The sequence below is a fragment of the Notolepis coatsorum genome (genome assembly GCF_963971535.1).
Source record: "Notolepis coatsorum genome assembly, chromosome: 17".
NCBI lineage: Eukaryota > Metazoa > Chordata > Actinopteri > Aulopiformes > Paralepididae > Notolepis > Notolepis coatsorum.
The window spans coordinates 104974513-105002350 of NC_140181.1; the positions used below are offsets into that span (position 1 = coordinate 104974513).

Below are 27838 nucleotides of genomic sequence, written 5' to 3' on the forward strand. Positions count from 1 at the left end.
AAACCATGCCTAGGGGGGTCTAACGACCCTCGGCTGCGCCTCGGGCCTAACAACCACCCCTAGGCATGGTTTATTGGTCACAAACCACTCCTGCGTGTGATGTAATGCTTAACTAAAGGGCTCTACTGATGGCATATTTTTTTCCACGAATTATGGATATAGTTCATATCCTGTGCCGGTGGGTCACTGAGATTGCTTATGTCACGAGGGAAGTCTCCTCTCTTAACCGCAGGGCCGGCCCACTCCGGCTCAAAGTGATCCGTCAAGTGTGGCTCTTTGCCCTCCTTATCTCTGTCTTCAGTCACAACTATAGGCCATATATTTTATTATATACATCGTTTCCAATGCCTATTGTAACCCTTTCACTACCACACTACAGAACGTTAAACCTTTCACTACCACACTACAGAAGGTTAACCCTTTCACTACCACACTACAGACGGTCTCTAGTGTGGTAGTGAAAGAGGTTAACCTTCTGTAGCGTGGTTGTGAAAGGGTTAACCCATTTGTCGCGTGGCAGTGAAAGGGTTAACCTTCTGTATTGTCTCAGTGAAAGGGTTAACCCTTTGGTAGTGAAAGGGTTAATGTGTAGTAGTACCCCTTTGATCGTTATGTAAGGGACACAGCGATTCTAAAAGTCCATATCGTGTAGCTGTAGCCTATAGCCTAATATAGTTCACTCAATTTAAGCTGAAAAAGAAAAGAAACAGGAAGCTCCACACGTGACAATGATGAAGAACGACCCCTGCTCTACTCCACTGGTGTAACAATGTGAAGGCTCCCAAACACGCACCCCGGGCCCTCGCTGCTCATGTGCTATGTTTATAATGTTTATACGTCGTCAGAACAGATGGGGTGCCGCTCTTCGCGTCACTTCTCAGGGTCCCGCCGCTGTGCCAGCATTCCATTCTGGTGCGCTGATTCATGTGATCGCCTTGGCTGCCCGTCAGCAGGGGATTTTGGGGCATTAGCCTGACTGTAAACAGCCCTCACCATATTGTCATCGTATGGCCTGTAGTGACTAACGTTCATGTGTTAATGCTGTCTCTCATATGGCCTGTAGTGACTAACGTTAATGTGTTAATGCTGTCTCTCATATGGCCTGTAGTGACTAACGTTCATGTGTTAATGCTGTCTCTCATATGGCCTGTAGTGACTAACGTTAATGTGTTAATGCTGTCTCTCATATGGCCTGTAGTGACTAACGTTAATGTGTTAATGCTGTCTCTCATATGGCCTGTAGTGACTAACGTTCATGTGTTAATGCTGTCTCTCATATGGCCTGTAGTGACTGACGTTAATGTGTTAATGCTGTCTCTCATATGGCCTGTAGTGACTAACGTTCATGTGTTAATGCTGTCTCTCATATGGCCTGTAGTGACTAACGTTAATGTGTTAATGCTGTCTCTCATATGGCCTGTAGTGACTAACGTTAATGTGTTAATGCTGTCTCTCATATGGCCTGTAGTGACTAACGTTAATGTGTTAATGCTGTCTCTCATATGGCCTGTAGTGACTAACGTTAATGTGTTAATGCTGTCTCTCATATGGCCTGTAGTGACTAACGTTAATGTGTTAATGCTGTCTCTCATATGGCCTGTAGTGACTCACGTTAATGTGTTAATGCTGTCTCTCATATGGCCTGTAGTGACTAACGTTAATGTGTTAATGCTGTCTCTCATATGGCCTGTAGTGACTAACGTTAATGTGTTAATGCTGTCTCTCATATGGCCTGTAGTGACTAACGTTAATGTGTTAATGCTGTCTCTCATATGGCCTGTAGTGACTAACGTTCATGTGTTAATGCTGTCTCTCATATGGCCTGTAGTGACTAACGTTAATGTGTTAATGCTGTCTCTCATATGGCCTGTAGTGACTAACGTTAATGTGTTAATGCTGTCTCTCATATGGCCTGTAGTGACTAACGTTCATGTGTTAATGCTGTCTCTCATATGGCCTGTAGTGACTAACGTTCATGTGTTAATGCTGTCTCTCATATGGCCTGTAGTGACTAACGTTAATGTGTTAATGCTGTCTCTCATATGGCCTGTAGTGACTAACGTTAATGTGTTAATGCTGTCTCTCATATGGCCTGTAGTGACTAACGTTAATGTGTTAATGCTGTCTCTCATATGGCCTGTAGTGACTAACGTTAATGTGTTAATGCTGTCTCTCATATGGCCTGTAGTGACTAACGTTAATGTGTTAATGCTGTCTCTCATATGGCCTGTAGTGACTAACGTTAATGTGTTAATGCTGTCTCTCATATGGCCTGTAGTGACTAACGTTAATGTGTTAATGCTGTCTCTCATATGGCCTGTAGTGACTGACGTTAATGTGTTAATGCTGTCTCTCATATGGCCTGTAGTGACTGACGTTAATGTGTTAATGCTGTCTCTCATATGGCCTGTAGTGACTAACGTTAATGTGTTAATGCTGTCTCTCATATGGCCTGTAGTGACTAACGTTAATGTGTTAATGCTGTCTCTCATATGGCCTGTAGTGACTAACGTTAATGTGTTAATGCTGTCTCTCATATGGCCTGTAGTGACTAACGTTAATGTGTTAATGCTGTCTCTCATATGGCCTGTAGTGACTAACGTTAATGTGTTAATGCTGTCTCTCATATGGCCTGTAGTGACTGACGTTAATGTGTTAATGCTGTCTCTCATATGGCCTGTAGTGACTGACGTTAATGTGTTAATGCTGTCTCTCATATGGCCTGTAGTGACTGACGTTAATGTGTTAATGCTGTCTCTCATATGGCCTGTAGTGACTAACGTTAATGTGTTAATGCTGTCTCTCATATGGCCTGTAGTGACTAACGTTAATGTGTTAATGCTGTCTCTCATATGGCCTGTAGTGACTAACGTTAATGTGTTAATGCTGTCTCTCATATGGCCTGTAGTGACTAACGTTAATGTGTTAATGCTGTCTCTCATATGGCCTGTAGTGACTAACGTTAATGTGTTAATGCTGTCTCTCATATGGCCTGTAGTGACTAACGTTAATGTGTTAATGCTGTCTCTCATATGGCCTGTAGTGACTAACGTTAATGTGTTAATGCTGTCTCTCATATGGCCTGTAGTGACTGACGTTAATGTGTTAATGCTGTCTCTCATATGGCCTGTAGTGACTAACGTTAATGTGTTAATGCTGTCTCTCATATGGCCTGTAGTGACTAACGTTAATGTGTTAATGCTGTCTCTCATATGGCCTGTAGTGACTAACGTTAATGTGTTAATGCTGTCTCTCATATGGCCTGTAGTGACTAACGTTAATGTGTTAATGCTGTCTCTCATATGGGCACGTTGTGTTGCCCAACTTCATGCCAGCAGCTCCTCTCTGATGCTGTAATCGTGACTAGGCTTACCTACAATGTTGTCTTATTTTAAATATATATATTATTATATGGTCTTTATTAGCAAATTATTAGACCTTTTTTAAATATAGTATAGCATATATAAAAAAAGTCTAATAATAATAATAAAAAACGAATATGTATATATAATACATATATTATATATATATCAATACATATATAGGCTATATTGTATTTATTTTTAATTATAATTATTAAAAAAAAATATATATATATATATATATATATATACATATAAAGCTTAATTTTGAAAATGGGAGATATTTTTGACATTTACAAGAATGTGTGTGTGTGCGTGCGTGCGTGCGTGCGTCCGTGTGTGTGTGTGTGTGTGCGTGCGTGTCTTAATAGGACGTCCGACTGGTTTTCTTGCCCAGTAATCCTCTTCAATCGCCGCGGCCTAGAGCATCTGATTGATGGTAAAGTCTCCACCCAGACTGACCCTCATTGTTAAGCAATGTCAGGGATTTCCCTCATAGCCAGTCTGTCTCTTCACAGTCTGTCACTTCACACTGGGGCGCGATAGGAAATCACAGTTTAAGGCTCTTTACATGTTTTTGGGTCATGTTTGTTTCGTCTGGACATGTTTTCATTGTGGATCGTTGCTCAGTCATACAGTATATCATCTTACTGAGCAGTGCACATTATACTTGTAGATTAGTTTATTAGACAATAATAGCTATAGTTTGCCAAGTCATCAAAGTTGTTTTGTATCTTCATAATCATAACCAGAAAGGTCTTTATTGCCAAGTATAGTTTTCAGTTTTCACATATAATTTGATTTGGTCGTTTTTCGGTGTGACATTGACGGACAGACAAGATATTAAGGTCGAATAAAACATAAAAAGGTGGAATAAAATAAAAGGGAATATAAATTAAATTAAAATAGAAGCACAATAGAATAGAATAGAATTATAAAATTCAAGTGGGAATGGGCCAGGGCTGTACAACATTTTACTTTATTTAAGAGGCCTAAATCAAATACACATGCTTTCGGATCAATTAAATTCAGACCTCCATGAATGAATGAATGAAAACTTTATTTAACAGATTGCAGAATACATTACGGCTCAATACACACAATTGTTAAGGGGATGCAGACCAGAGAAAGACTTTCGTCTTGTTTACATCAGGGTCAAGTCAAGAGTTTTATTTGTCACGGCATACAAGTATACAATGAAATGCGGGTGGTCTTGCCCGCTAGGATGTGCAATACAGTGGTACAACATATAATAGAATCCAATACAAAAAAAAACATTGTGCAATAAACAGGTAACAGGGTAAACAGGGTCCCCCATTTTCAATTCATAGTGAATTGTCCATAATGGTCAAATAATGTACCTTTTAGATCTCTCTCTCTCTCATTTCTACGTCAAATGTATATACTTTTTTTTCTGGACTCTTTTTGTATCACAAACAGTACTGTAATTGCAAATCTAATATGTCATAAATGTATAGATGTAGCAGTTCTGTCTATCTGTATGTCATGTATGTCATATATGTTACGATGAATTGAAAATGGGGGACCCTGATGTAAACAAGACGAAAGTCTTTCTCTGGTCTGCATCCCCTTAACAATTGTATGTATTGATATTGAGCTGTACTGTACTGTACCCATTCTGCAATCTGTTAATAAAGTTTTCAATCAATCAATCAATCAATCAATCACTAGACCATTCTATTCTACACAGTGCGCGCGATTTAAAATCGCTCCTACTTTTAACACAGTGGAGACGAGACCATGGTGGAGGATAGATAGACGGTGACAGTGACGCCTGGCAGGCAGCCTGCTGTACTGTAGCTCAGAGCTCAGAGGATGATGTCATCCCAGGGCACGTGTCACCATGGGGGGGGGGGGGGGGGCGGGAGGAGGCGCGTCACGGAGAGGAGGACGGACAGTTTCAGGTGCGCTTCAACTTCTCACAACACGTTTGGACAGTTGGAGAGTAGAGGAGGCGCAGAACACCCGGCGAAACGCTCCTGTTACTGTAGCCTCACAGCGGGACACGTTGTTACAGGATTTACAACAAACAGATGACAGATGACAGATGACAGTAGTTCACGCTTTTGGCGACAATGCATTGGGAACAATTTCTCCGCCTGAGGAATGGAAAGGTGAGCGTCTCTCTCTCTGCGCGCAGTCAGTGTGACATCTTCTAGTCAGATTGATCTCTATTATTATTTATTTAGTAATCGTTTCAGTTGAAACTATAATAATACGTGTTCTGGTTTCGGTGTGCTCTCCCGGATGTACAGTATTGCGGTTGGTCTTTTGTCAATCGCGCAATTACAGTTTCAAGTTTCATGTTTTGTTGTATTTGTTGTCACATATATATCTATATATAAGGTACATGTACATTACAGTGACATGCTTGGTTCTGTTGCCTCCTGAGACATTGTGCTTCATACACAGTATAAAAAGAATAAAGACCAAACACTACAAAATATACAATATACTAAAGTACAAAGTGAAGTAAAAAAAAAAAAAATGCAAGCTTTTTCAAATGCAAGGATGAGGTATAGGATGTCGTGCAAATCCCTTTGTAATAAATAGATACAAATATGGTGTAGTGTTGAAAGTGTTATTACGCACAATTACAGTAGTGCTTGTCATCAATTAGTCATGTTGTTGCGCACGCGCAGATGAGTTGAGCGTGGCTTGTGCCCACTGCCTTCACATGGCGGAGGATGATGATGATGAGGAGGAGGAGGAGGAGGAGGAGGATGATGGATGATTGATAGTCGATGCTAGATGTCCGCGCGATTATTCATTGTGATCCCCCCCCCTTCAGTCGGTCTCTTCCCCGCGGTCCCCCTGACTATCCCTGTTTCCTTTCACATCCCACAGGAACGCCCCCCCCCCCCCCCCGCAGGGTGCTTGTCGTCGGTTCCAACTTTCCAACTTTTTTTTCAGATGTTGAGAAGTAGAATTATTCTATTTCTATTCATAGATTCATAGATCAAGTAACATCTGACAGCCAGAGTAAACACTTCTTCTCGAGTGATTGTATAGTATAGGTCCCTGGGCTGCGTACATTCTGTTCACATGGACCATATCTTGCAACTGAAAATAGATATACGATATAGGAACGCTTTCGATATTGATAGCGCCTTTGGTTTTTTTACATAGTTTTGTATTTATTTTATTTTACCTTTATCCAGGCAAATCAATTAAGAACAAATGATTATTTACAATGGTGATGGCCTGACAACGCCTCTTTAAGGGGGGGGGGCTGAAAAGGAATTCAGAACTCAGGATTAAACATTTCCGACATACAATATATGTTATTATTAGAATATAAATATATACATACAACAAGCAATATAGCAGTGAGAGGGGCACCATGACAGACAGGGGGGGGGGGGATGTCACTGGGTTGAGAAACAGTTGCAGGAATCGGTGAGAATGTTCATCAGAGACAGAGAGTGCTTGAATGTTGACTTATAGGCATAAAGGTGACCAGTTTGAGAGATTTGTGTAGGTTATTCCAGTCCCTGCATGGCAGCAACAGCCCTGAATGACGTTTGACCAAGTGCAGTGCTTTTTGACATTATCAAACTGGGCCATTGTTTGAAAAAAGCTAAGTTTATGTGCTACACAGCTATAGTGTAACAGCTGCATTCACAAACCCGACATCCTGTCGAATGTGTCCTATATTGATGCTCACAGGATGGAAAATAGAATAGAATAGAATAGAATAGAAATACTTTAATTATCCAGAGGGAAATTTGACACTACAAATCTGTAAAGTTAACATTATACCACCACTCACCTGTCTAACCAGACAAAGATATCTGTGGATAGCTCTGGCTTTTTTTTGTGGACTTCTAGCACTGATTCATTTGTAATGCCAAGACAGAGAAAGGGAGATAAAAAGACAAAATATATATATATATATTTAACATTTTGGGGTTAATAGAATGAAGACACATCTATTGTTTGCTATTTGTAAAACCAACATGTTTGGGCTAACATAATAAATGGTGAATTTATATAGCAGCTTTTTTTATATATTTTTTGAATCTTTTCCCCCTCCTTTTTCCTCCGTTTTTCTCCCATCCCAATGTTAGTCGTTATGCCAATTCCCAATCCCCTTCCTGGTCGCTGCGCACTCTACCCCCTACAGTCAGTCTGGGAGAGTGGAGGCTATCACATGCTTCCTCCAACACATGTGTAGCCAATCAACCGCTTCTTTTCACCTGGCAGCGCGGACTCTCACTGAGAGGGTGTAACGTGTGGAAGGATCACACTACCTCCCTCCAGATCCTTCCCTTGCTCTTAGATCCTTTCCTCGCTGAGCAGGCGCCCCGACCGAACTGTAGGAGTCGCTGTTTACAATGACCAGGACCCACCCACCAGCTTTCCCACCCCTAACACTGCCAATTGTGTTAGTATGAACAACCGGTAGCAATGCCGAGAGCTGGGCTCGAACCCAGCATCTCCTGCACTAGTGGCGATCACCTTGCCCACTGCGCCACTTAGCCGCCCGTATATAGCAGCTTTTATCCAAAGCGCTTTACAATTTTGTTCCTCACATTCACTCACACGTTCACACACCGACGGTGGAGGTGACCATGCAAGGTGCCAACCTGCTCATCGGGAGCAATTAGGGGTTAAGTGTCTTGCTCAAGGACAAGGACACTTCGACACACTGCCCAGGAGGAGCGGGAATCGAACTGGGAACCTCCGGATTACCAGACAACCAGACGAGGTTGGTCTATACCTCTTGAGTCACTGTCACCCCTTCATGCCTTCATCATGGCTCTTACCACACAGGGTGTGTGTGTGTGTGTATGTGTTCTGTTGTTCTGCAAACAACAGAAACTGGACAGATCTTCTGCTTTCTTATCTCTATGGGGCACCGGGTATAAAAATATTGTGATCATGCATCACTCTTTTCGGAGAAGCGTAGCTGACCGCTAGTGACCCCAATCTCCGCTGACACAGATTTCTCTCTCTCTCTCTCTCAGACGCAGGGGAAAAGTCTACTGTTTTTAGTCTCGTCAGCGAGATGACAACGCTTCCTCATAATGCAACTTAAATGTCTTTTTCTCTCTCCCTCCTTTACTCTTCCTCAACCCCCCCCCCCCCCCCCCCCATCTCCGCTCCCCTTTGCCCTTCTTCCAACGTATACCACGCCATACGTACCTTATACTACTGCACCTGTGTATACTGTATACTTACTTACTCATGGTATATATTTGGATTCTAGTGTCTATTGTAACTATATTTATTGTAATTAGGGGTGTAATGGTACACAAAAACCATGGTGCGGTACGTACTGTACCTCGGTTTTGAAGTCAAGGTTCGGTACGGGTTTTCGGTAAAGTGTGGGGACAGTTTGGCTTTCCATGTTCCACTCAGGGGTGATGTAGTGTGCAGTAACTAATATTCTATATTGAAATTAATAATCGACTTGTTAAAAAAAATTATTATATTAGATTGTGAAAAAAAACAGCCCCCGGTGGGCGGTCGTTAGTGGTTAACATACCGTTGTATTCGTTCGGTACACAGCCGTTCGGTACGGTACACACTGAGACGGTTCAGTATACGGATAACGGATTATACCATTGTAATGTATAATATAAATGATAGGGCATACAGACCCTCATCTGCACCTTTGATCACACTGCCTACTTGCTCATATTATGTGTATATCCAGAGTTAATTATACACATTTACATTTAGTCATTTAGCTGAACGCTTTTATCCAAAGCGACTTAGAAGTTTTGTGCAACAAGTCAGCAGGAAGGGTACAACTCTATCAGCTGAGTAACAATGTTCATCAAAGTGTTGAGTGCTGCAGAGTATATTAGGACATGTGCATGACAGTAAGGTTAGTATATATATAGTTTACACTGCCTAATTTAACTTTTCTACTGTAGCCTACTATAGTTTTATTGCCTGTATTACGTCTTCTAGTATTACCCTGCCCATACCTGTACCTCCCCCCATCCCCCATGCTGCTATATGAACCCCAAGGGGATCAATAAAGGAATATCTTCTCTTAAGATGCATTTTTATATAGTGCTTTTATCCAAAGTGTTTTACAATTTTGTTCCTGCAAATTCACCCATTCACTCACTCACACACCATGCCAACCTGCACATCGGGAGCAGTTAGGGGTTAAGTGTCTTGCTCAAGGACACGCTGCCCGGGAGGAGCGGGAATCGAACCGGGAACCTTCCGACTACCAGACCAGACCGCTCTATACCTCCTGAGCCACTGAGCCCTTATCTTATCTCTTACCCCCTCCCCCCCCCCTCTCTCTCCCCTCAGATTGAACGGTTGGAGGTGAGCGGGTTGGCCCAGACCACTCTGGCCGTGTCGTATGGGGCGGACGGCTCCTTCTCGGGGGGCGATGACGGCACGCCGGACCCCCAGCGCACCAAGCAGGCCATCGCCCAGCTGCAGCAGAAGATCCTCAAGCTCACGGAGCAGATCAAGATCGAGCAGACGGCCAGGGACGACAATGTGGCGGAGTACCTCAAGCTGGCCCACAACGCAGACAAGCAGCAGAGCGCGCGCATCAAGCATGTAGGCAACGGGTACCGTTTACATTTCAACCGATACCGGTACCGGTACCCAACGGTACCTTTTTCTGTACTTTAGTCTCTAAAAATGTAATCTACCTACCTCAGTTGTAAAAAAAAAAATTCAAACTTCAAATTATTTATTATCGTTATTATTTATTTAGAACAATTTGTTAATAATATATGTAATATAGGGCGCCAGGGTGGCGCAACACGGCCGTCCCGGGTTCGACTCCCGGACCCGGCGACCTTTGCCGAATGTCTTCCCCCGTCTATCTCCCATTCTTCCTCTCTCTAAGAGGGACATTGAGAGAACATTGAACTGTAAATTATTAACACAGCACACTTCTTCAGTGTACTCTAAGATAAGATATTCCTTTATTGATCCCCTTGGGGAAATTCAGGCATCATAGCAGCATGGGGGAGGGGGGGGGGGGAGGTACAGGTAGTAAAAAGGCAGTGTAAACAATATAACAAATCAATATAATTAACTCTGGGCAACTGTGCATATGGGCAACAAGGTGCGAGATGAGGGTATGTGTGCCCTCTCAGTTATATTTTCCCTACAATAAATAGTTACAATATATAATCTAATAATCCAATAATCTAAATCTAATCTAATATATATTTGATTCTGTTGTTTTCGGTGCGACATTTAACGGACAGATAATAAAATAATAAGGTGGAATAAAATAAAATCAAATATAAACTCAATTACAATAGAAGCACAATAGAATAGAATATCATTATGAAATAAATAAAACAATAGGCCAGGGCTGTACAACTGTGCACAATGTGGTCAAGTGTATATACACTAATTAGAATAAAAATAACAATACAGTGGGCTGGACTATTTAGCAGGGCTGTGCAATTGGGCGGTTACGTGCAAAGAGTAAGAACAGTGAAGAGTATGACTGTATTTACAAATGTATAGTCCAGTGTCAAACAAAACTAATGTATATGAATGAATGAATATGAATGAATGAATGAATGAATGAATGAATGAATGAATGAATGAATGAATGAAGTTTATTTTTCGGTCTTGTTTACAGACAAATCAAACACACCCGTACATGTACACACAAATGTACATATTCAAGGCAAACTCACACACAAAATCCAAAATCAACGACCGAAAAAAAGGAATAGGCTTATTTTTGCCTATCCTTTACAAATTCTTAAAAAAACGAAATATATTTTAAATTAATATAAGAAAGAAAAACTTAAAATATGCTGCAAGATAGAATTTTTTTAAAGAAAAAAAACAAATGTTTGATGTTTACTCAAAACTATACTGAATAATTTCATCCTTTAAGGCTTTTTTAAATCTCCCCTGAAAACGTTAACCCTGCGTCGTCGTCGTCCCGTCAGGTGTTCGAGAAGAAGAACCAGAAGTCGGCGCAGACCATCCAGCAGCTGCAGCGGAAGCTGGAGCACTACCACCGCAAGCTGCGCGAGGTGGAGCACAGCGGCATCCCGCGGCAGCCCAAGGACGTGCTGCGGGACATGCAGCAGGGCCTGAAGGACGTGGGCGCCAAGGTCACAGGCTTCAGCGAGGGCGTGGTGGACAGCGTCAAGGGGGGCCTCTCCAGCATCTCCCAGGCCACCCACTCCGCCGCCGGCGCCGTGGTCTCCAAGCCGCGGGAGATCGCCTCGCTCATCCGCAACAAGTTCGGCAGCGCCGACAACATCCCCTCCCTGAGGGACTCCCTGGACGACCCCGCGGCGGGGGGGGGGGAGGACGGGGTGGCGACGGCGGGGGGGGCCGGGGTGCGGTCGTTGGGCAACAACGTCGTCGGGCACCACCACCTCCAGTCCAGCCCCAAGTACGGCAGCGAGGACGACTGCTCCAGCGCCACGTCGGGGTCGGCGGGGGCCAACAGCATCACGGGGGCCCCCGGAGGGCCCCCCAGCTCCAAGGGCAACACCCTGGAGAGGAGCCAGAGCTCCGGGCTGGACATGCTGCTGCAGGAGGTGCAGGAGCTGAGGGAGGGCCAGGCGCGGCTGGAGGAGAGCCTGGCGGGACTGAAGAGCCACTACCAAAGGGACTACACGGTCATCATGCAGGCCCTGCAGGAGGAGCGCTTCAGGTGAGTGGCTGGGGAGGGAGGGAGGGAGGGAGGGAGGGAGGGAGGCGGGAAGAGAGAGAGAGAGAAGAGAAGGAGAGAGAAGGGTTCGCACAAGGTCCTTGAAGTGCTTAAAGTGTTTGATAAAAAAAAAAAAGAGTCAAGGCCTGGAATTCCTTGAAAACAGCAAATGTTTTAACAAGGGGCTTAAAAAGTCGCATTGAAAGTTTTGTTCATCCATAATAAAATTGTTCTGAATCAAGATATTAATTTAAAGTGTAACTAATTGTCGGAAATTGGTTTTAAGTCATAAATATTGGATCTGTTTTTTTTTCTATAAAAAAACAGCATTTAAAAGTGAATTGTTTTAAATGCCCTTTTTAAAATGAGAAATAGTGCTTAGGAAAGTACTTGAAAGTCCTTGAATTTCATTTTGCAATGTCTGTGGGAACCCTGGGCGGGGAAGAAAACGAGCAGCGTAGCTCCTTAAAGGGTTAGTTCACCCAAAACTTAAAACATCACTACTTTGAGCGCCACAAGCCGCGTTCCATTCGGCTCCATTTTTTATTTAACCAGATAAAAACACATTGAGATTAAAATCTTGTTTACAAGAGTGACCTGGCCAAGAAGGACAGCAAAAAAATACATTTGTTTCAGACAAAAACAAACAGTAAAACATTCAGACAAGTGAGCTCATGGTTTTAGACACACAGTTCCAAGGAAAGAAAATACTCAATTAAAACATTTTATAGTTTCCATTGTGATGATGGTAGATATCTCTACGGCAGATATCTCCAAAACTAAACGATTCACACTGAAACCACCTGGATGGATAGATAGCACTCCAGGTAAGAAAAAATTAATATATATTTATATAGTATAATATATATTAGGGGTGTAAAGGTACACGTATCTGTACCGAAACGGCTGTGTACCGAACAAATACAACGGTATGTTAACCACTAACGACCTCCCACCGGGGGCTGTTTTTTCCACAATCGAATATAATTATTATTATAAAAGAATATTTACAAGTCGATTATTAATTTCAATATAGAATATTAGTTATTAGTTACCACAGACCATCCAGCAGCTGCAGCGGAAGCTGGAGCACTACCACCGCAAGCTGCGCGAGGTGGAGCACAGCGGCATCCCGCGGCAGCCCAAGGACGTGCTGCGGGACATGCAGCAGGGCCTGAAGGACGTGGGCGCCAAGGTCACAGGCTTCAGCGAGGGCGTGGTGGACAGCGTCAAGGGGGGCCTCTCCAGCATCTCCCAGGCCACCCACTGTTGGGGGCTGTTTTTTCCACAATCGAATATAATTATTATTATAAAAGAATATTTACAAGTCGATTATTAATTTCAATATAGAATATTAGTTACTGCACACTACATCACCCCTGAGTGGAACATGGAAAGCCAAACTTTCCCCCACTGTAGCGAAAACCCGTACCGAACCTTGACTTCAAAACCGAGGTACGTACCGTACCGTGGTTTTTGTGTACCGTTACACCCCTAATATATATATATATATACTGTATATATATATTTTTTTATTACCAAAAACAAAAAAAGCCCATTACGTCAGTCAGGCTGTAAAGCAGAAACAGCTCTCACCCTTTATACTAACACGCACTCCTGAGTCAGCACTGCCCACTTATATTGTGGTGTTATCTGGGGTCGATGTGTTTGTCAAGGCAACAACACTTGCTCTTCTCTGTGGCTGAATATCACCGTTATCATGTGCTGTAGATACAGAGAGCACCTTGACACAACTGTGGTGCTCAGACCGACTGTCAAGGTGCAAGCGCTGCTTTCCAACTACGGTCGGCTTTAAAACATGTATGGGCTTTGTTGGCCGGGCATTATTATTTTATATATATATCATATATTTCTTTATATGTATTCATATTCATCCATTTCTCTTTTTATAGTATCATTACTCTGAGTCATCCTGTTGGTTAACCTCTTAAGCCCTAGCCATATTTTCAGAAAATCTGCCTAAAAGTACGTAACCCAAGTAAATGGAACATTGCTCCACTTCGACAAGGTCCATTTGCATGTTCTTGGTATCTAGGGGCATCTATGGATCTCAGGGAATGTATTCCCAGTGTCCGGAATATTGTGTCTGGTACTGTGCTTGAGTAAATTGTAATGAACCAAAGACATCTTCCTCTGCACGTTTGTTTTTGTCTGTCTGTGTATATACGTACCGGGCTGCCGTGAGTTGGGCCTCTGTGCTTAAACCGCTAACATTCCTCCTCAATGTCCCAACAAGAGGTTAGAAAGATCCAGAGAAGGAGTAGCCTAATAGGGACAGAGAGGGCGGGGGAGAGAAAGCGCCAAATGGGGAGAGAGAGGGTCTGAGTGATAAGGAGACAGGAGCATTCTTCTTCCTAAAATGTCCATCTTAGGCCAAGGTTTAGTGTTTGTCTTCTCAGCTATAAATACCGGCCGACCTGTAGAATGCGAGCTAATGAGTTAATTTCAGCATGTTTGCTGCTATGGGGGGGGGGGGGGGGGGGCAATCATCGTTCACAGAGAAGCTGTAGAGCTCTAGAACTCGTTTGTTTCAATAGGAAACGCCATGAAAAACTCCCCATGTGACTGAGGAGGACGGCCCTAGAGCTTTTTTTATTCATTTTTTTACACTGGTTTTTATTGCTATTTAAAAAAAATGTGTACAGCATCAGTATACATAGCATCAGGTCAGAAAAGGCTGTAAAGCTCCAATAAGAATTAAAAATAAACAACCCCCCTCCCCTCTAGTAAGAATTGCAGCAGAAGGCATCTAATTCAACCCCCCCTTACCCCGAAAAAAATACCAGACCCATTCCCAGACTAGGACCTCAATAAATTCCTTGAATACCTAAAGAGCCCAGCGACACCTGTCTGACCAGGTGCCCTTTACATCTGTCCCACACAAGTAAATATCTTAACGGTACATCCTTTCATCAGAGAGCAAATAGTGACTTTTACATTTTCATTCATTGCAATATATCTCCTCACCCTGTGTAAAGATCTACATTACATCAACTAGAAATCACTTTCACACGGAGTCATGCCGGTACTGCAGTGCCCGTGCAACGGTAGTGATAGCGCCGCACCGCCACGGCACAAACGTTATGTTTTCTTTGTACATTATTACCCGTACAGAGCACCTTTCCAAGACTCAACATTGTATGCATGAGACGAATAAATATGGGTAGACAAATATTAAGTAGTGGTTTCAGAAGAATCAAGATGACATGTTTTAAATATCTGACAATACATCGTCAACCTGCTATGTAATCTTAGGCAAATGTATTGCCTAAATCCAGACCAGCATTTATGTGGATAGCTTTAAAACACAGCTCAAGACCTATTTTTATACTCTTGCTTTTAGCTGATTTTAAAATCCCTGTTGTCATTTATGCTTTTTAGCTATTTTCATAATCATGTTTTGCTATTTTTTTGTTTGTGGTTTTAAACCTTAAGCAATTTTGTGTTTTATTTAAAAAAAAATTGCTCTGTTAAGCACTGCATTCTATGTATGAAAAGGTGCTTATAAATAAAGATTATTATTATTATTATTATTATTATTATTATTATTATTATTATTAAATCCAGACCAGCATTTATCAGAGATTGTTTTGATTGAACATTATTTTCTCTGATGCCATGTACGAAGAGATTTCACTAAGCTAAAGCCACATATACGAGGGGGGGGGGGGCACTCTGCCACAGCGAGGCAATACGGCCCTAAAGCTAGTTGACTGTCTCAGCCGGCTCGTGTCTGTCTGTCTGTCTGTCTGTCTGTCTGTCTGTCTGTCTGTCTGTCTGTCTGTCTGTCTGTCTGTCTGTCTGTCTGTCTGTCTGTCTGTCTGTCTGTCTGTCTGTCTGTCTGTCTGTCTGTCTGTCTGTCTGTCTATCTGTCTGTCTGTCTGTCTGTCTCTCTGTCTCTCTGTCTCTCTGTGTCTCCCTCTTTCTATCTCTTGCTCTCTCGCTGTCTCCCTCTTTCTATCTCTTGCTCTCTCTCTCTGTATATCTCTCTCTCCCTCTCTCTGTCTCTCTGTATATCTCTCTCTCCCTCTCTCTGTCTCTCTCTCTCTCTGTATATCTCTCTCCCTCTCTCTGTCTCTCTCTCTGTGTCTCAATCTTTCTATCTCTTGCTCTCTCTCTGTCTCCCTCATTCTATCTCTCTTGCTCTCTCTCTATCTCTCGCTCTCGCTCTTGCTCTCTTGATCTCTCTCTGTGTCTCCCTCTTTCTATCTCTTGCTCTCTCTCTGTCTCCCTCTTTCTGTCTCTCTCTCTCGCTCTCTTGATCTCTCTCTGTGTCTCCCTCTTTCTATCTCTTGCTCTCTCTCTGTCTCCCTCTTTCTGTCTCTCTCTCTCGCTCTCTTGATCTCTCTCTGTGTCTTCCTCTTTCTATATCTTGCTCTCTGTCTCCCTCTTTCTGTCTCTCTCGCTCTCTTGCTCTCTCTCTGTCTCCCTCTTTCTATCTCTTGCTCTCTCTATCTGTCTCCCTCTTTCTATCTCTTGCTCTCTCTCTCTGTCTCTCTTGCTCTCTCTCTCTCGCTCTCTCCCCCCCCCCCCCCCTCTCTCTCTGTGAGCAGGTTTGGTGAGATCTTTAATGAATGAGATGACAGCAGCGACATCATTCACTTAATCACATCTATGTGTGTCTTGTAGTATCTACAATACAGCCTTCATGCCTGAATGCAGGAGGACAGACAGACACACGTGGCCAGAAGAACAAAACATATTCTCCTGTTCTCTCATCCCAGAGAGTTGGCCATCCGGTTCCACCGTGGGCTACCTGCCAAAACAAACGCATCAGCAAAGTATTTTTCTGAGTCCTATTCCTCCTAGTGAGAGTCTGCCCATTGGTCGGGCTCAGTCTGCTGCCTCTCTGCGATTGGCTACCTTCAATCGGCAGACGAGGAAGGACGTCTTAATCAGCTCAGAGGAGGGGGGGGTCATCAGTCTAGGCAGGTGTCATTTAACCACACAGCTTCAGGCTCCATCTGTTAAAGCCCCGGGAGCTGCTGCACTGCACTACTTTGTCTAAGTGATTTATTGCCTCTGAGGCTCACGTGTTGCCTCTCTGTTTGTGTTGCACACTGTACTACTTTGTAGGGGAGGGATTGGCTGGGCCATTCTTCCTCAAATGTGAATCACGATTTTTCTCTAAGAATTGAGATCACGATTCTCTCACACGATTCTTATTTTTTCAATAAAATCATTTATTGCACTCTTTCTTATACAGACAACATAACATATCAAAGTGCTTGACTTAAACCTAAACATAACATATATGAAAGTGCTTGACTTAAACTTAAAAGTCTCTTGTAACATACAAAATAACTCAAGTCAGAATCGTAAAAAGATTTTTTTTTAATAAAAGAAATCGTCATCATTTAGAAATGAGATTGCATGAATCGAGATCGCGATTTTATTTCGATTAATCGTGCAGCCCTAGGTGGGAATCACTAGAGGCCTCGCGATATGATATTATCACGATACTTAAGTCACGATACGATAGTATTTTGCGATTCAAAATATATTGCGATATGCCGAGTATTGCAATATTAATATTGCGATATATTGCGATTTATTACCTTTTTTTCAACTGCAAAGTAAAACTTTGTCAACGTGTTTTATCTAATATAATAAAATAACGTTTTCAGTCTGTTCATCTCACTTCAATCGTTTTTATTGCAGCAAGTGGGATTTCCTCCAGCAGACAGATGTCAACACTGTAATCGGAGGTCCTGTCAGGTGTGAGTGTGATTGATTGATCCTGTCAGGTGTGAGTGTGATTGATTGCCTCTGAGGCTCACGTGTTGCTGCCTCTCTGTCGGTGCACAGTACATTTTGCAGAGTAAATTTTACTCAATCTGAGTACAATTTTACTCAGTTTGAGTAAAATTTACTCTGCGAAATTTACTGTGTGTGCTCTGTCTCGGGTGTGAGCACAGGGACGTGCACAGGACTTTAGAGGGGCAGGTGCTCAAAGGCTGAAAAGGGCACTGGGCCTGTGCGTGTGTGAAGCGACTGGGGGCCCTTTTTGGGGCGAGGGGGGGCCCCCTTTTTATGTTTTTTTGGGGGGGTTTTGGTGATCAAATATTGAATATTGAACTATAATAATCAGTGCAGGAGCTCACTTATCCTTGAAAGACACTTTTATCACTGACGTAAAAAAAGATATATATAATAAACTTGGCATAAAAAGGGCACTTTTTTTACGAGGCACAAAAGGGCAGGTGCTCGAGCACCCTTTGGGCTCTGTGTGTGCACGTGCCTGGGTGTGAGCGGGAATGATTGCCTCCGAGGCTCACGTGTTGCCTCTCTGTCTCACGTGTTGCCTCTCTGTCTCACGTGTTGCCTCTCCGCGTGTTGCCTCTCTGTCTCACGTGTTGCCTCCCTGTCTCACGTGTTGCCTCCCTGTCTCACGTGTTGCCTCTCTGTCTCACGTGTTGCCTCCCTGTCTCACGTGTTGCCTCCCTGTCTCACGTGTTGCCTCTCCGCGTGTGTCCTCTCAGGTGCGAGCGTCTGGAGGAGCAGCTAAACGACCTGACGGAGCTCCACCAGAACGAGATCCTGAACCTGAAGCAGGAGCTGGCCAGCATGGAGGAGAAGATCGCCTACCAGTCCTACGAGAGGGCCAGGGACATCCAGGTCAGTCTGGAGGAAGGCTTACAGCAGCAGTCACAATGTTATGTCGTCCTACACACAAATCAAATCAAATCAAATCAAATATATTTGTAACACACGTTGATGTCCCCATGGGCCGGACGCGTCTTCTTTAACCCTTTCACTGCCACACGACAGAAGGTTAGCCCTTTACCATCACACAACCGGCGGCGATGCTCCATCATTAGCATCATTAGCTCCGTGCGGAGCTAATGATGCTAATGATGGAGCATCGCCGTCGGTTGTGTGATGGTAAAGGGCTAACCTTCTGTATTGTCACAGTGAAAGGGTTAACCGGCTGTCATGTGGCAGTGAAAGGGGGGATCTCGGTGATAGTAGTGTTGCGATAAAACAGGCGAGACATACAATTCACAACAGTGTGAATGAATTAATAACAGTAATAATAAATAAAATAATAATTATAATAAATTGTATTTGTAGTGCACTTTTCGTTCACTAGGATCCCAAAGTGCTACAGGGTTAAAACATAGTTACTAATTACTAATGATAAAATAGAATACAGAATAAAAATAAAATTTAAATAAAACATAGTCAAAAACATACAGTAGTATAAACAGAATTGCTCACTTCAACACGCTGCCCCCGGGAGGGAGGAGCCGGAATCGAACCGGGAACCTTCCCGATTACCAGACAACCGAGTGGTGTGCATGCTGGATACACACAGTGCTACCTTTCTTCTGGAGAGGTGTGGACAAGGAAGCTCTTGAATGAAGGGGATTCCTTGAGAATGAGGCAATCTATTTACAACGTGACCACATGGGCACGACACCACAGACTGTCTCATGTTTCATGGTGTTTACCTTTCCTGTAGACTCATGAGACGTATCCCGAGGTGTGTTCCTTCTGCGCTGGCGGATCCTTTTAGCTTGTTTCAACTAATTGTACTTGTTTTATGACTGAACGTGTAGTTTCTAGACATTTTAAACAAGTAAGATGATCTTAAAAAACGAGTCTCTTACTATACCATTTACTTTAAACACGTAAGATTATCTCAAAAACTTGTTTCTTACCATACCATTTACGTAGAAAATGTATTAGTGGCCAGTGCAGTACTTAAAATACCTTTAACTATGCTTGAGGAGTCTGAATATACTCTGTAGTAATGAGAAGGCCATATAGTTTAAGTTTGTCATTAATCAACATCTTCAGTTTCCACATCAATGTAAATGTACCAGAATTAGCTAATGAGCTAGTTTTCATCTGTAGTCCCTGCCTGCATGTGTTTATGGTGTGGGAGGAAACCAGAGTACCCGGAGGAAACCCACGCGAACACAGGGAGAACATGCAAACTCCACACAGAAAGGCCCCCTGCTGGGGTTCGAACCCAGGACCTTCTTGCTGTGAGGCAGCAGTGCTGACCACTGTGCCACCGTGCCTCCCCTAACCTACTGAAAGTTCAAGGTGTTAGTCTCGTTGCCTGTGTCTACACTGCAGTGCGAGAAAGGTCTGGCCTGTGTATTTGTTTATGTTTACACACATTGCTTCTGGGCCCCGTTCCATGTACGTGGTTCAACTAAGTCGATCAAGATGTCCATTATCCAGCTTCAGTTAACCCGATGTTCAAAGCCGGGATTTTCCTGTTTCACAAAGGAGGATTCAGTCTCGTTAACTCAAGCCAGACTTGAGAGTCAGGCTCAAGTCAGGCTAGATGCGCGCTCCCGTTTTAGGTGGAAAGCCAGCACGTATCGATGGCAGAGACCCTGATTCTCAACGGCATTGATTGATTAATTGATTTAAGACTTTATTGACAGATTGCAATAGGCTCAATCGCCTCGCCGACAAGTTAAATGCGTTATCTATAGGCTAATTCTAAGTCCCTCATTACCTCAATCAATCAGATTATATTTCTTTAAACTTGCCTGCTGAATTGAATAATCAAATGAGATCTTGCTAGCGAAAATAACTAGTTAACTGTTATACAGAATTACGAGACGGCTTTCTTACCCATTGATTGATGTATAGTCAATGTTTAACTTATCTCTACTGTGGTCCAACGGGTTGTTCTTTTGACTTCCACACGGAAGACCCGGGTTCAAGACCGGGGTCCTTCTTTTTGCAATATAGGAATAATTCAATTTGGTGCACGTTGAGAGCTATATAAAGAATGACATCCTCAATGCATGTAGATTTATAATATTTTAACTTAAAACCAGGCTACTTTGGCGTATAATCATTAATATTATATTCAAAAAAATCATATTGGAAACACGGGGATTTGAACCCGGATCGCTAGGTTGGGAGACATGAGCGCTACCGCTGGGCCACTGTGCCAGATGGGATAGATTCATTGTTTATACATTAATGAACGAGAGACCCGTGTTTAGAATATCCCTTATTTTGAATGAAGTTTTATTCCTTTATCCTCATTCATTCATGTGACGTCAACGGCTCATTCAATTTCTCAAATCCGTCAAACAGCGCATCTCATCAGACATCTTAATCCCAGTTACAATTAAAATAACCACATCATGTGTACGTCGCACGAGCGAGCGCCACCGTCGCCACGGTATATATAACGTGCATTATTTAGGACAAAGTGAATTTAATATCAGCATTTTGGGTCTATTTTACATTTCAAAAGCCCCCTCTGGAAGAATGGAGCACAAAAACGTAATTCAGAATGGTATAATGCAGATCGTAGACTGTGGGAATAGTTTCAGGAAACGGGCTGTCACTTCTTTGCGGGGGCGTGGCGATAGTTCAGGCTAACTTGAACTTGAACTCTGCTTTCGAGCAGGCTCAAACTTTTGGATATGTTGTCATGGTGATTTGGGAAATCCAGGTACATGAAATCGGAAAGTCAGGCTAACACAGTTAGCCTGATAAAGTTATCCGGCTAACTCGGTTATCCCGGTACATGGAACGGGGCCCTGGCGTGCTCTACATGTGGGTCTGCGTGCTTCGCTCTATAGACCTGTTCACCGAAGACGTCAAGTTTCTTTAATAGTTGTCATACAGAAGTACAGAATACTTTCATACAAAATGCTTCTTACTGTTACGCTCCAGAGACTGTGCTAGACAAGATAGTATCAAATAACATAGTATAGCATGTAAATTAGAAGTAGAAAATGAGGTCACAGTGTTCAGTATAGACATAATGTACAATGTTCGATGCAGAATAGACGTAACTGAGTTACCATATAATATACAATACTATGCAGTGTACTAATGTACAATATTATATAGTGCAAAGCAGAAATGCAGAAATGGGATGAGGTACAATTTAGGTACAATTTACAGTAAGGTGTACGAGTTGTAGTGCAATCCTTCATCAATAAATATAAAGTGTGGGGAGTGGGTGCTACAGTGTGTTTGTTTAAAGTGAGTGTGTGCTATAAAGTGTGGGGAGTGGGTGCTACAGTGTGTTTGTTTAAAGTGAGTGTGTGCTATAAAGTGTGGGGAGTGGGTGCTACAGTGTATTTGTTTAAAGTGAGTGTGTGCGTGTGGATGTGTGTGCTATGTGCGTTTGATGGTTGTTGTTGTGTAGTGTTCATTGTTCGTTAAGCAGCCTGATGGCCTGGGGATAGAAGCTTCTTCTGAGTCTTTCTGTGCTCGCCTTGAGACTCCGGTATCGCTTGCCTGACCGCAGCAGTTCAAAGAGGCAGTTGTTCGGGTGGCTCGAGTCCTTAATAATTCTCTTAGCCTTCCCCCTGCACCGCTTGTTGTAAATGTTCTGGAGGGTGGGGAGCCCCCCTCCGATTGTGCGTTCGGCTGAACGTGTCACTCTTTGTAGTCTGCTTCGGTCTTGTGCAGTGCTATTCCCAAACCAGGAGGTGATGTTGCCAGTCAGGATGCTCTCTATTGTACATGAGTAGAAGTTCTTAAGGATCTTCTGACTGACTTGGAACTTCCTTAGGCGCCTGAGGAAGTAGAGGCGTTGTCGTGCCTTCTTCACAACACTGTCAATGTGTGTGGTCCATGTCAAGTCCTCGGATATGTAGGCTCCGAGGTACTTAAAGCTGTTGACTCTCTCAACCGGTGCCCCGTCGATGCTGAGGGGGCTGTAGTCCTTGACCCCCGACCTCCTGAAGTCCACAATCATCTCCTTTGTTTTGCTGACGTTCAGGGAGAGGCTGTTTTCCTGGCACCATCCCGCCAGGACCTTGACCTCTTCCAGGTAGGCCCTCTCGTCGTTGGCAGAGATCAGGCCCACCACCACTGTGTCGTCGGCAAATTTGATGATTGTGTTGCTACTCCGCTGAGCCACACAGTCGTGTGTGTACAGGGAGTAGAGGAGGGGACTCAGAACACAGCCCTGGGGGGCCCCTATGTTGAGGGTGATGGATGAGGAGGTGCAGTTGCCTGCTCTCACCACCTGGGGTCTGCCCGTCAGGGTCATGACAAATATGTGCGCCAATAGACTTTTATACGCCTGAGTGAGTCTCCTGAATACGGAGAGACCAATCCCAAGTCGATCGGCACTTTCTCGGCCGAGCTATAGTCACTTCCGCACCTACTCCCGAACTCTGCATGCACAGATTGCCCACGGAGTCTCTGGATTGTCCAGAGATCTAGGTTTATCAATCTGTGCATGAGGAGTTTGGGAGTAGGTGCGGAAAAGTGACTATAGCTCGGCCGAGAAAGTCCCGATCGACTTGGGATTGGTCTCTCCGTATTCAGGAGACTCAGGCGTATAAAAGTCTATTGGGTCATGTCTCCAGCACCCCCACAGCCGTAGCTACAACCACTTAATGTCAAGGCTCTCATCCACATTCATAAATGTTCTCCCCCCGCTCTCTCTCCCATGATTTCAGAATACCGGAAGTGTTGCGGTCTATAGGCAGGGGTGTAAAAAGTATCCAGAAATGATACTTAAGTGAAAGTATGGGTACCGTCTCAAAATCGTACTCAAGTAAAAGTCAGAGTATCTGGCTAAAAACACACTTGAGTAAAAGTAAAAAACGTTTCTACTTTTAAATGTACTAAAATGTACTAAAAAGTCAAAGTAAAAACTTTTTTTTATTGCAAGAGATAGACCAGGCGTCTTGTCGTCCTCTTCATCACTCGTACTATCGTTTGTGACCATCTTCTGTAGCTCGTCACTCTGACTGTCTATTCTTCTGATAGCAGGTGTTTAATCAAAGATCCCCGCTTTCTAGTCTTACACAAGGACCAATCAGCATGGATATGGACGGGTTCATTTTCCATTGATGGGGATTTGATTGGCTGTTTTTAAATAAAGCGGGCCGCAGGATTAATAGCGTTAATGTTTGTTCGGCCAGAGAAACAAATATACTCATTAAAATTGTTGGACCTGCGAGATTTGTACTTTGTACTTTGTAGGTCTGCATTTTAAATGTAAGGAGTAAAAAGTATGTTTTTTTCCCTCTGAAACGTAATTGAGTAAAAGTACAAGTATACAAACCTAATAATACTCGAGTATAGTACAAATCCCCCAAAACAGTACTCAAGTATTGTAACGAAGTACAATTACTTAAGTACTTTACACCCCTGTCTATATAGGACATAGATTTCAGTTTCTCTTGCCCCGTGCTTCCCTTCCCTGACAACAGAGGGAACCAGAGGTCTGTGTGATAATAGTTGTAGGCGCACATTGTTATAGTAGACCTTTTCTAACTTGACAGCATGAACATTCTAAAGTAAACGGTTTATTTCCTGCTTTAGTGTTATTTGACACAATAACTGACAGGAAGTTCCCTCGGGGGCCCCAGCTGTTCACCTAGCGAAGGAATCCTTCTGGAAAGATCTATGCAATAATAATAATAATAATAATAATAATAATAATAATAATAATAATAATAATAATAATAATAATAATAATAATAATAATAATAATAATAATACATTCAATTTATATTGCACTCTACATTTGGAAACCAAATCTAAAAACATAGACTTTAAAAACATAGGCAATTAAAAAAAACAAGGCAGCAGTGGTCTGTGCTGCTCTCAGGTGGTCAGGGAGGGCGCTCCACAGGCGAGGAGCAGCCCAGCAGAAGGCCCCGTGGTGCGGAGCTTGTTATGTTGTGCAGCGATGTTCAACATAGAACCAGAGTTTGTCTACCATGTGTGTATATTTTATTACATTTTATTTATTAGACGATTGTAACAATACACACGTCAAGGGTAAAACACAATAAAGTCAGAGACTTGTTTCCATTGTGGTCCTTGGTCTCGGGGCACAAACATGACATACAGTGTCGCAAAGAACAGACACAGGTACAACGTGGAAATAATCTTAAGAACTAAACAATTTGCATAAATAAATCAAATAAATATACAGTAGCTACCCGAGATAAAATACAATATGCTAATACTGCAACATTTTCTAAAAGCCAGACTTTTGCCCTGGCATTTGTAATGTTATGGACGATATACTCAGCTAAGGTGTTGATCTGTCTCCATGCAGGAGTCCCTGTGTGTGTATACCCAGCTACAGTGTTGTTCTGTGTGTATAATCAATCAATCAAACTTTAATACAGACTCGTGGTCCAGATAAAACAGATAAAACACACACAACCTATATAAAATTACACACAACAGGCAAGAATAACATCACTTAGTTAAAATACACACCAACGCACAAATAGACAGCTGTGCCAATGTCTCCACATGGATGAGTGGCAACGTGTGGCACGGAGCCTAATGTCCATTAAAACCAGAATGATCTCATTTCCAGAGTCATTTAGCCGACAGATGAATTTATACATGAGATTTCTTTAAAACAGCTTGGAAGGTATTGACACGTGCAGCCACACACATTTCACTTGCACTACACACCATCTAGGTATTTTTTTTGTTTTGTATCTCTCTTTCTCAGATTTTTCTCTGTTTTCTCCCCGTCCCAATTTAGTCGTTGTGCCAATTCCCCCCCCCCCTCCCCTACCTGGTTGTTGTGTGCATGTTCTCCTACTGGTCGGTACAAGGGAACCCTGAAGTATCCGCACGCTTCCTCCGACACGTGCGGCGACAGCCAGTGGCTCTCTTCTCACCTGGCAGCGAGGACTCTCATTGGTGAAGTGTAACGCGTGGGAGGTCACGCTGCCTTCCTCAAGTCCTGCCTCCGCTGAGCAAGCGCCCAGACCTGACCTGTAGGTGTCGCTGTCCACAACGCCAGTTTCCCACCCATGACTTGCCCTCCCCCTAACTCAGCCAAACGAGTTAGTATAGCGATCAGCCCAAGCCAAGGCAATGCTGACTCCGGGAGTCGAGACCGCAGTCTCTTGCATTGGTGACGATCGCAATCTCCGCTACGCCACCTGACCGCCTGCACCATCTAGGTCTTTTGAGTAATATTCTCATGGCATCATTATAAGCTACCTGAAGTCTCCGCAAACTTGCTTTTTTGTAGCTTGACCACAAGTGTGCAGTATTTAACCATTACATCACGCGACGGAGTTATGTGTTATACTCATTAGATCACGCCTAGGGGTGGTTGTTAGGCCCGACGCGCAGCAGAGGGTTGTTAGACCCCCCTAGGTGTGATCTAATGAGTATAACACCCGGCCTCAAGTGATTTAATGCTTTTATACAATGGCCAAATTCACCCAACCTTATTGCTATACAATAAACACACAGTAATTGAAGCATAATGGAGATGTATTCACAAAACCCTCCACAGAGAAAGTAGATCCAATAGTAGATCCAAGTCTGACAACAAAATAAATAAAAAAAATCTACTGCCATTTATTTTTTTAATTTTTTTTTTGTGATTTTTCTTGTGTTTCACAATGGGTCATGACAAACCAATTACATAATCCAACATATGTGTAACAAACTAACATATTCCAGTTGACTGTATCTTTTTTGGAGGATTCGTTGAAAATATATTCATACCATTCCATTTGTCTATCTATGGCGGACTCATTCGGAAAAAGTAATTCGGTCGTGGGAGGGATCTGGGGTCGTGTGGAGTGTGTGATACGAAATAACAACGGCTACCTTGACTGTTTCAGCCAATCAGAATGAAGATATTTGCATGCCATTGTATAAAAAGTGGTATACCCAGCTGAGGTGTCGTCCTGTGTGCCCCCCCCCCCCCCCCCCCCCCCCCCCCTGCAGGAGTCCCTGGAGGCGTGCCAGACCCGGATCTCCAAGATGGAGCTTCAGCAGCAGCAGCAACAGGTGGTCCAGCTGGAGGGCCTGGAGAACGCCACGGCGCGCACGCTGCTCGGCAAGCTCATCAACGTGCTGCTGGCCCTCATGGCCGTGCTGCTGGTCTTCGTCTCCACCGTGGCCAACTGCGTGGTGCCGCTGATGAGGACGCGCTCGCGCTCCTTCTGCACCCTGCTCCTCGTCCTCCTCCTGGCCTTCCTGTGGCGGAACTGGGACGTGCTGTCGGGGTACACGCACCGGGCGCTGCAGCAGCAGCAGCAGCAGCAGCCCCCCCCCCAGATGACCAGCCTTGTTATTATAATAAGCCCCGCCCCCCCCGCGCCCGCTCGGGTTGCTCTGACGACGACGACGACACCCTGTGTGTGTGTCACTTTTTGTTCAAGTCGTCGTGTGCGCAGGAAGCCGAGAAGGGCTCAGCGCGGCTGCCTGATAGGTCGGCTGCGTGGCCCTCGTCCGATTGGCTGAGCACATGACGGACAGGATTTGAACTAAAAAGAGAAAGAAGAAGAAGAAGAAGAAGAAGAAGAGAGATGGTGGAACAAGTTGAGACAATGACAACAACAACAACAACATCAACCCCTCACATGTGACTTTCGTTTAGGAAAGAACAGACTGTTTACATTTTTGAAGATGAACTATAGTGTTCGTATGCCTCACAGAATGCAGCATCATACTGTACTGTTTTTATTTCTTAGGGGATTAATCGAGTATATTATTATTTCTAATAATATTCTTTTTATTTTCAGCAATATTTTATTCAGTACCATGTAGCATTAAGCTCCTCCCACTCTGCACGAAGAGGAGTTTATAAATCAGGAAACTGATTTTTGGTTGATTCACCTCAAGAGGCCCCCCCCCCCCCGTTTTGCGGAGAGACACGCAAAATGTGATTGGCCGCCTTCAGGAAGAGAACTCTTTACCTAGCTGTGATTGGTAGAATTAAAAAGACTTTCCTGCTGTGATGATATTTTGATCGGACGGAAGCGTTTTCCTCAGAGCACTATTAATTTCCATGAGAAGAAAAAAGACACTGTCTCGATGAGATAGAGACTCTGTGTGCTTCTACTGTTCCTACTAGCAATGA

General features: G+C 43.4%; 1 protein-coding gene across 1 annotated transcript; it reads left to right on the plus strand.

Moving 5' to 3' along the window:
- Positions 1-5343: 5343 nt before the first annotated feature.
- LOC311243715 (transmembrane and coiled-coil domains protein 1-like) lies at positions 5344-27838 on the plus strand. The gene is made up of 5 exons (XM_084333046.1): positions 5344-5497; positions 9663-9920; positions 11288-12006; positions 18507-18642; positions 26701-27838. Exons 1-5 carry the CDS (start codon positions 5459-5461, stop codon positions 27217-27219), a joined length of 1671 nt encoding a protein of 556 aa, XP_084189172.1. The 5' UTR covers positions 5344-5458; the 3' UTR covers positions 27220-27838.